This window comes from Triticum dicoccoides, chromosome 2A (genome assembly GCF_002162155.2).
Source record: "Triticum dicoccoides isolate Atlit2015 ecotype Zavitan chromosome 2A, WEW_v2.0, whole genome shotgun sequence".
Taxonomy (NCBI): domain Eukaryota; kingdom Viridiplantae; phylum Streptophyta; class Magnoliopsida; order Poales; family Poaceae; genus Triticum; species Triticum dicoccoides.
Genome location: NC_041382.1, coordinates 37,421,547 through 37,431,263, shown reverse-complemented (window position 1 = coordinate 37,431,263; position 9,717 = coordinate 37,421,547). Strand labels below are relative to the sequence as shown.

Genomic DNA, 9,717 nt, shown 5'->3' with positions numbered 1-9,717 from the left:
ATTGTTCGGTCTCTCTAGGTATTTGAGGGCTGTTTTGGCCATTCTAATCTAAAAATTTAGGCCTTTTAGGGATATTTTGACCATTTTAGTTAGTTTGTTTGGACATTTTCAAAGCGAGTGGTGCCTTGCGGGGTCGGCCCTTTTTAGTTGGCTTGCCAAGCCAATTCACGAGGTGAAGGAATCGGGCCGGCCCTTTGTCGTGCCACCCATATGGCTTGGTCTGGCCACACCTCATCTGCCGGCGAGTTGCTTAAAAAACCCTCCTCTGCCGACGCCAGTGCCATGACAATCTTATGTTTCCGTGGTTTCTTTTGAAGCTATCTTAGGGGTTGATTGGTTAGCGAGCTTTTAAAGTATCGGTTAGCTATAAGTGTGTTTTAGATTCTAACCAACTAAAACTTTGTTTTGGCTTATCTAACTAATTCTTGGTTAAGGAAATTAAATTTGGTTCTCGTAATACCCAGAAATTGTGTTTTTAGAAAAAATGGCTCCGAGACGTTTTTGCGCAAACGCGTTTTAGGAAAACCAGCTCAAAGCTCAATGTGTGGCCTGGAGCTACATGAAGACTGTCTTCCACCATGACAAACCACGACGTGTATGGATCCCTTATGATAACAGATGCAACATTTCAGGAACAGGAAGAAGAAAAATTATAACAGATGCAACATTTCAGGAAAACTTCCTCTTATGTACCCGAAGAATGTGCGGGATTGGCTCTGTTTTGTTTACGGTTGAGAATAACAAGGAGTTGGCTGCTGACCCGCGCGCCTCCACAACGGCACCTGATCAGTGAATGGCTCCCCCGATTGGCGAGGTGAGCCCCTTTCTCCCTGCTCACTACTCCCATTTTCTTTTCTTGCCGACGAACCCAAATTAAATCCTCCATTTTCTTCTTGTGTAGATGGATCCTGCTGAGATTCCGGGAGGGTACGTGAGATTCAATTTCTTTAAGTTCCTTCTATTGATTTCACGCAATCAGCATGTCCACATCGATCGTACAGTACTGATTATAGATGCTGCTAATTTCAGGGTCTATCCCTTTCAGAAGACATCATGTATGGATGGCGAGATGCAGAGGCATTGCCAATCCCCGGTGTCGCCTGTTGAAATATATTGCCCACCTCCCTCCATCAGCTCGGAGTTTTGGATGAGTTGGCTGGAGCATGAATTCAATATGGTATCAGAGCCAAGAGGTCTTGAGTTTAAGACCTTACCAACGCAGTATTATAAAAACGATTCTGCGGCCTACATTGAGCACACGTCTAAGGACTAAAATGGCCTAGACGTGAGGGAGAGTGTTGAAATATATTGCCCACCTCCCTCCATCAGTTCAGACTTTTGGATGAGTTGGCTGGAGCATGAATTCAATACCACCATTGCAGGCGGCAGACTCCGTATCCAGGGTGCTCGACGACGACGACCTCCTCATCGAGATCATTGTCTGATTGGGCCTGCCTACCACCCTCATCCGAACCATCCTTGTCTGCAAGCGCTGGTTCGACATCATCTCCCAAAAGGCCTTTCTCCGCCGCTTCCACAGCCTCCACCCGCCCCGTCTCCTCGGCTTCTATGTCTCCACCAGGTCAACTGACGAGCTCTCACCGGTCCTGCTCCGCCCACACTTTGTCCCGATGCTGCCTCAGCCCCCGGAGCTCGCCACTGCTGTCCGCCTGGCCGAGAACTACAGTCTGGACGTGTATGACCAAGAATGGGCATGCATGTATGACTGCCATAACGACACCATCCTGCTCCATGGCTTCCGAGGCAAGGGAATCTTGTTTGGACTGCACTGGCCATTGTGCCCGGACAGAGGTGTTGTTGCACCGCCAGTGACCCCATATGACCAATTTGATGGCACCGCAGGCACTTGCGCCCACTTCGTCTTCAAGGAAGAAGGTGACGGTAAGAGCCTGACCTTCATATGGTTGTCAATGGGCTGTCTCAAAGATAAGAAAAAATATTCTATAAAATACAAGGCGCACATATATATGCTGCAACATGGTCTTTGGCACTGGCATTCCTCAGCAGCAGCAGTGCTCCCTTCTCAGCGATCGGATCTAAACCCTTTGCTGTCTGGCAATAAGATCTATATGGAGCACTCCACGAGCATTGCTGCATTGCATTTGACAACCTCAAACTTCTCCTCTATTCCGCTCCCTGAAGGAATGGAGCGGTATGTTTGTGAAGATATGATGATGTCAAGGGCCAATGATTGAGGGGTTTATCTCATACATCTTGAGAAACTGCAGCTTCACATCTGGATCCATAGGGGGGACAACAGTGGCAGCATGAGAAACTGGTTGCTTTTGGATAACATTTGCTTGCGTGACATGTTGGGTGCTTTGGGGATGGCAGGTGGTGAGCAGCCTACTCTTTTAAACACAAGCGAAACGGGGGATAATCTCCGGTTTGTGTTCTTGAAGATGGGCCAATGTGCACTTTACTTGGATATTAAACACAGGGAGCTGCGTAAAGTGTGTGAGGTGACAGAAGATGACCGAACTTTAGAACAAATTTATCCTTTTATGATGACATGGCCACCCACATTCCCTGTGCTCAAGAATGATCCTGCAAGGTTTGTCTTTAGCCTTTGGGTGATCTATATATACGTGTTGAGAACTTGAGATAACCAACATTTGCAATGTGCATTCTAGTAGTATTTTGTTTCCCATATGCATTATACCTATTAATGGTATAATAGGCTGCACTGATCATGCTACATTACTTTTATAAGTGGTTCATCTCATCTTCCATTGCACCGCTTCTTAGAACTGCTGAACGTGTCGCGTACTATATGATTGATACTATAGGCAATTTTGGGAACTCAAGTGTCGGGCAACATATGATTGATTCCATAGGCTATATATATAGGAACTCTGGTTAAGCAACATTTTAGTTGATAAATTATGAACGAGGATATTTCTGTTCTGTAACTTGTCATTTAATCTCTATGCTGGAACATATGTATCATATTGACTTGTGGTTTCCATATAATATTTGAGTACTGTTGTACCTTCTTGTGGTTCCTCTTGTGGTTTCCACATAATATATGCTGGAACATATGTATCATATCTCCGTATCTCTTGTTTTTTACTCTACCTTCTCATGCCTGATAATTTTCTTTCTCATGATTCTTTGATTTTCTTTTTCTTTCTAGTCCTAAGAGAACTGTCATACGGCGAACAAGGACGTTGTGAAGAGTTGTATGGCCAGAATGATGGTGAAAATAAGGGCGTTATAAATATGAAGAATAAGGGCACCCGACATCAAGGAAGAGCAGAACAATGTTGTAGTACCGCCAGGACTATTGCTACATTCTTTAGAAAATGGTAGATCAAAAGGACTCACCATGAAATAGTTATCTAGAGATTGAAAGGGATTAGTTTGTTTTTCAAAGTTTATGTAATAATAATGATGATGATTCACCATGAGGCTAACTGGAAGGCAATTGGCAAGCTTGAGTAGTTTTAGAAAGAATAACAACGAGGTAGTATAATTGTGTGATGTGAGAGACTACAAGAAAAACCATTATGTTTTACCATCGATAAACGGTAGAGGAAAAAAGATATAGGTTATGCATACTGCATAACAAATTAAATTGTACTGGAAATGATTTAATCACTTCGTTCTCTGACAAAATAATCACTTCGTTAAGAGTATCTCCAGCCCTCCCATAAACCCTATAATACCTCCTTAAAATTGCTTTTTTCAGTAACTAACACCATGTAGCCTTTGCTTCTTAAGTTTTTAAAAGTTCCTCCATCTAACAAAGAGTTTTTGAAACTTCCTAAAAAGTAAGGAAGTAAGCCATTTCCCTATGCACCTCCCAAAAGGGCCTTCTTTGCATGAACAACCACCTCCCTTTGATGTCGTGCGATGTCGACTCCGACGCTCCTCTACCACTGGAATGGGTTGTGTCGCCCCTTCGATGCCTCTACCACACCCAAACCTGGCCATATTGGTAGTGCTTGTAAGGCCGGCCCACGAGCAATGATTTTTGGCCTAGCATGACACGCGAATAAAAGGACCAGGCTGGCCTTCGCCCCCCCATGGATCAAGACCGATCCCCAAAGCCAAGCCTTAAGGCTGGCCTGACGCGACCCTTTTAATACTGTTCGGTCTCTCTAGGTATTTTAGGGCTGTTTTGGCCATTCTAATCTGAAAATTTAGGCCTTTTAGGATAGTTTGACCTTTTAGTTTGTTTAGACCTTTTCAAAGCGAACGGTGCCTTGCAGTCAGCCCTTTTAGTTGGCTTGCCAAGCCGATTCACGAGGTGAAGCCATCGGGCCGGCTCTTTGCTGTGCCACCCACATGGTCAGGTCTGGCCACACCTCATCTGCCGGCGAGTTGCTTAAAAAAAACCTCATCTGCCGGCGCCGGCGCCATGACAATCTTAGGTTTCCGGGTTTTCTTTTGAAGCTATCTTGGGTTTTCGGGTTGAACCATGGGAAAAAAACCCCATTATTACACAGTTTTTGCCAATCAGAAGTGAAGAAAAAGGTTTCGGCGTGGGGCTACCTTCCTTCTCTCCCCGAGCGAACCGCACCAAAAAAAAAAAGAGCATCTTCTCTCCCCGTCTCCCTCCGCCGCCGGCCTCCTTCGGCGCTCCCTCTCCGCCCCCGCCCCCTATCCGGCTAATCGTCCGCGGTGAAACTCTCCTCGACCTCTCCAAGGTTGCTTCTCCCCCTCCCTCTCTCCCGCCGTGGGCACTTCTCTCTAGCCCTTCCCGTGGAAGACAATTTCGCGTTTTTACCTCTAGCGGTTCTCTGAGCGTCGGATCTGTGGTGGGGAATCGGGGGATCTGTATGCATGTATGTCTCATGTGGTGGTTGGTGAAGCTGCAACCTTGGTGATGTAACTGTTGATGGTTGCTGTTGCTCGTGTTGAACTATGCAAAAATTAAAGGTTCTGTTGCTTATGTCGAAATCCTGTGAGGTTCTGCAAAATAATTCTTGAGAGACCGAACCTTGAGTGGGCGGAACTCTCACTTCCACGCGTACATCATGTTGACTAATTAAGAGCCTAATGATTTGATTCTGCACTTATGTGTACTTATATGTACCTATGTGCGGTAGCGTCTTGAGGAACAGTTTCTTGGGAAGTAAAGCTTTTCTGATCCTGCAGGAAATTAACAAGGAGTTCGGCTCTGTCTTATTTACCCTTGAGATTAACAAAGAGTTTGCTGCATCACCAGTGAACGGCTCCCCCAAATTGGCGAGGTGAGCAGCCTACTCTTTAAATTCTCCATTTTCTTTTCTTGCTGAGGAAATCAAATCCTCCATTTTCTTCTTGTGCTAGCGGACTGATTGTGGCGAGCAGGAGTTGGAAGGTGCAGATGGATCCTGTTGAGATTCCTGGGGGGTACGTAAGATTCGGTTTCTTTAAATTCCCCACATTGATATCACGCACTCAACCTGCACGTACGTACGTGCTACTTCCCATTCATCTTCACTTTGATTGTACTGATTGTCGATGCTACTAATTTCAGGGTCGATCCCAATCCCAACACACCATGTGTGTATGGCAAGATGCAGACGCATTCCCAATCCCCGCCGTTGCAGGCAGCAGACTCCGTATCCAGGGTGCTCGACGATGATGACCTCCTCATCGAGATCATTGTCCGACTCGGCCTGCCCACCACCCTCATCCGCGCCATCCTTGTCTGCAAGCGCTGGTTCTTCATTGTATCCGATAAGGCCTTTCTCCGCCGCTTCCGCAGCCTCCACCCGCCCCGTCTCCTCGGCTTCTATGTTTCCACCAGGTCAACTGATGAGCTCTCACCAGTCCTGCTCCGCCCACGCTTTGTCCCGATGCTGCCTCAGCCCCTGGAGCTTGCCACTGCTGTCCGCCTGGCTGAGAACTACAGTCTGGAGGCCTACGACGAAGAACTTGCATGTGTTTGTGAGTGCCAGAACGACACCATCCTTCTCCATGGCTTCCAAGACAAGAGCATCTTGTTTGGAGTGCACTGGCCGCTGTGCCCGGAGAGAGGCGTTGTTGCACCGCCAATCACCCCATATGAAGAATTTGATGGCACTGTGTGCCCACTTCCTCTTGAAGGAAGAAGGTGACGGTAAGAACCTGACCTTCATATGGTTCTCAATTGGTTATCTCATAGAGGGAAAAGATTATTCTATAAAATACAAGGCGCACATATATATGCTACAAGATGGTCTTTGGTACTGGCGTTCCTCAGCAGCGGCAGTGCTCCCTTCTCCGCGGCCGGATCCACATCCTCTGTTGTCTGGCAATAAGATCTATATGGAGCACTCCACGAGCATTGCTGCATTGAATTTGACGACTTCAAACTTCTCCACTATTCCGCTCCCCGAAGGAATGGAGCGGTATGTTTGTGAAGATATGATGCTATCACGGGCCAATGATTCAGGGGTTTATCTTGTACATCTTGAGAAACTGCAGCTTCGCATCTGGCTCCACACGGGGGGCAACAGTGGCGGCATGAGAAACTGGTTGCTTTTGGATACAATTTGCTTGCGTGAGATGTTGGCTGCTTTGGGGATGGCTGATAATGAGCAGCCTACTCTTTTAGACACATTCCAAACAGGGAATAATCTCCAGTTTGTGTTCTTCAAGATAGGCCAGTCTGCACTTCACTTGGATATTAAACGCCGGGAGCTGCGTAAGGTGTATGAAGTGACAGAAGATGACCGAACTTTAGAACGGATTTATCCTTTTATGATGACATGGCCACCCACATTTCCTGTGCTCAAGAATGATCCTGCAAGGTTTGTCTTTTGCCTTTGGGTGATCTATACATGTTGAGAACTTGAGATAATAAAAAAATTCACTGTGTTTTCTATTATATTTTGTTTCTCATATACATTATACCTATTAATGGATGGATTTGTAGTTATGATCAATACGTCATCATAATTTTTTTGTTCCTGGATATAATAGGCTGCATTGATCATGCTTCATTACTTTTGTAAGTGGTTCGTCTCATATTCCATTGCACTTTTTCGTAGAACTGTTGAACATGTCGGGTACTATATGATTAATTCCATAGGCTATTTTTGGAACTCCAGTGTTGTGCACCATATGATTGATTCCATGCATAGGATACATTAGGAACTCTAGTTAAGCAGCCTTTTAATTGATAAACTATGAAGGCAGAATATTTCTGTTCTGTAACTTGTCATTTAATCTATATGCTGGAACATATATGTCATATTGACTTGTGGTTTCCACATAATACTATTTGATTACCGTTGTACTACCTTGTCTCTTGTGTTTGACTCTACCTTCTCATTCCTGATAATCTTATTTGTCCTGATTACTTAATTTCCTTTTTCTTTCTAGTCCTAATAGAGCTGTCCTATGAAGAACAAGGGCCTCATGAAGAGTTGTATGGCAACTGGCAAGGGCATGCCTGGCATCATGGAAGAGCAGAACGACGTAGTAGTACCGCCAAGACCTGTTTTCGAACTGGTATTGCTACCTTCTTTTTCTTAGAAAATGATAAATCACAAGTTATCTAGAGATTGAAAGGATTGGTATGTTTTTTCAAAGTTTATGTAATAATAATAATCATATTCACTTCGAAAATCAAAATGTTTGAAGTGTTCATGCAGAACATATACTAAATGCTTTGATATCACTCCCAAACGTACCAACTGATTGTGGAGGGGCAAAGCTCACCCAGGTAATGTACTTGTTAGATTGGATTTATTATACACTAGTTGTCATATAGTAGAACTGTTTCGTGGAGGTAAAATCAACAGCGATATGCCATGATTTAAGGAGACTAACTGGAAGGCAAATGATAAGCTTGAGTAGCTTCAGAAAGAACCATGACAAGAGGCAAAAAAAATTATTTTTACCATCGATAAATGGTAGAGGAATAAAATATAGATGAGCTTGCTTCTTTACATGAAAGTAGGTTATGCATACCGCATAAAAAGTTAAAGGTGTACTGCAATTAATAATCTATGCCAAAGTAATAATAAAAGCTAAACAACTACCCGGTGAAGTTAGTTAGAAATAATAAAGAGGTAAATGACTATCTAAACTCAAGATGGACCTCATGGTGAAGTCAGTTACAAGCAAAGATGTAAGGTAAATGATTCATTTCGCCGAAACTTCCACCGCCTTATCAGCTCAGGTGTTGTTGTCCTCCACACTTTTCTCTCCTTCCCCTGAAACGCCATACCTTGTTAACCGCATCATGCGCGTTCATGTACTGGTCAAGTGCAGTCATCTCCTTCTGTTTTTAGAGAAGATGCCATTACAGGCCCTGCTATTTTGTTGAAGCAAAGGTTCAACGCTAACACCAGTAACACCAATAGCTCCGAAGCCAGAAAAACAGAACCAGCGGCACAGGCAGAACGCGCCACCAAAGAGCAGAAACACAGCAACAACTTCTGAATGAACGTTAAGTTATGATGATTTAGATCCATAGCTCTCGAGATAGAAAAGTACATAATTCAAAGAAAAAGAGCAGAAACATGCACAACAAGCACACCAAGGCGCTAACAGCCAGACCACGCCCACGCGCACACAGCCAGAGCACACACACATGCGCAAACAGGACACAAATCATACTAGGAGGAAGAACCATCAAGTTCCAATGCGCTTATTTGGTCAAGAACCTCCGCTGCCTGGTGATGATTCATGGCTTCCACCACCTGGCCGGGACACCGTTGCCAGTTTGGTGGTCTCATCAATCGCTGGCTTCTTCAGAGCTTCGTTCTCTCTCTTCAGCAACATGTTTTCTTCTTTAAGTACCCTAATCTCTTCACGCAGCCTATCATACGAAGGCAATAGGCTAGGAGGTATGGAAGTTAATGGCTCAGTTCTTGCTATCCTGTATGTGAGAAGGAAGCACATGCATATAGTGTTTTTGTCAGACCATATAGGAAAAAGCAAGGATTGTGTTTTTGCATGTATGAATAGCAATGTAGGGATACCAAACTGGAAAAAGCAAGGATTGTGTTTTTGCAAGTATGAGTAGCTATTAATGTTCTTATATAAAAACAATGGGATGAAAGGCTTACCACTCATGAATGACATCTGAGATGTGCTTCGCAACCATCTTTCCGGCGGTAAGATGTGGTAGGTGGCCCTTGGTCTTGACCTCTACTAGTGTGATTCTAGCATTCTTCATCTGCTGCATCATATAGTTTTGAGCAAATGTTGATGCAACAGTATTGGCACTTGTGCTAATGATGGTGCATGCAGATGTCACAAGTGGCAGCATGGGGCGCAGGTCTGTGTTGAATACCATCATCGCCATTGATTTAACAACATCTCCGGTCGTCCTCGACAACATGTGTTTAGTTTCAGCTTGGCGCTGTCTTTGGTGTTCCCTGGAAGTGCAATCTCAATATATGTTTCCACAAATTTCTTGTAATCCACTTCCATCAATTTAAGCCTCTCATCTGCCCTTTCCCTTGAATACCCTATCATGTAATCAGGGAATTTGTCTAGAGCGCTGCATCGTGTGCATAAAAATAGGATCAGCACGCAGTATTCACAATGGAATGCTATTTATATGGCTAGGAACAAAATGTGCATTGGTTACCTACCAGGGGGCAGTGCCGATAAGGACGAGTTGGCTAAACAGGTCTCTGTGCCGAATGGAAGCTTGTAGGCCTACCAGTCCAGAAGTTGAATGGCCAACAAAAATGCATGTATGGATACTGTAGTATTGGAGGATAGATACAATGTCCTCTACATATCCATCGATTGTTTGGTATC

The 9,717-nt window shown here is 44.5% G+C and overlaps 2 protein-coding genes across 2 annotated transcripts; one reads left to right on the top strand and one right to left on the bottom strand.

Annotated features, from left to right (window-relative positions):
• Positions 1-5,037: 5,037 nt before the first annotated feature.
• On the top strand, positions 5,038-7,433 carry LOC119358799. Its single transcript, XM_037625214.1, has 4 exons — positions 5,038-5,219; positions 5,299-5,361; positions 5,489-6,746; positions 7,321-7,433. Exons 1-3 carry the CDS (start codon positions 5,065-5,067, stop codon positions 6,069-6,071), a joined length of 801 nt encoding a protein of 266 aa, XP_037481111.1. The 5' UTR covers positions 5,038-5,064; the 3' UTR covers positions 6,072-6,746; positions 7,321-7,433.
• A 967-nt stretch (positions 7,434-8,400) lies between these two features.
• On the bottom strand, positions 8,401-9,243 carry LOC119358798. The gene is made up of 2 exons (XM_037625213.1): positions 9,015-9,243; positions 8,401-8,824 (listed from the first exon to the last, which is right to left on the bottom strand). Exons 1-2 carry the CDS (start codon positions 9,215-9,217, stop codon positions 8,602-8,604), a joined length of 426 nt encoding a protein of 141 aa, XP_037481110.1. The 5' UTR covers positions 9,218-9,243; the 3' UTR covers positions 8,401-8,601.
• Between the last annotated feature and the right edge of the window lie 474 nt (positions 9,244-9,717).

What these genes read in the sequence shown, in the direction of transcription:
- LOC119358799 (XM_037625214.1), top strand. Translation starts at nt 5,065, where the DNA reads ATGTGCGGTAGCGTCTTGAGGAACAGTTTCTTGGGAAGTAAAGCTTTT. An exon ending in GGCTCCCCCAAATTGGCGAG is followed by an intron (nt 5,220 to 5,298) that starts GTGAGCAGCCTA and finishes TTCTTGTGCTAG; the next exon opens with CGGACTGATTGTGGCGAGCA. An exon ending in CCTGTTGAGATTCCTGGGGG is followed by an intron (nt 5,362 to 5,488) that starts GTACGTAAGATT and finishes TACTAATTTCAG; the next exon opens with GGTCGATCCCAATCCCAACA.
- LOC119358798 (XM_037625213.1), bottom strand. Translation starts at nt 9,217, where the DNA reads ATGCTGCCACTTGTGACATCTGCATGCACCATCATTAGCACAAGTGCC. An exon ending in TCAGATGTCATTCATGAGTG is followed by an intron (nt 8,825 to 9,014) that starts GTAAGCCTTTCA and finishes TCTCACATACAG; the next exon opens with GATAGCAAGAACTGAGCCAT.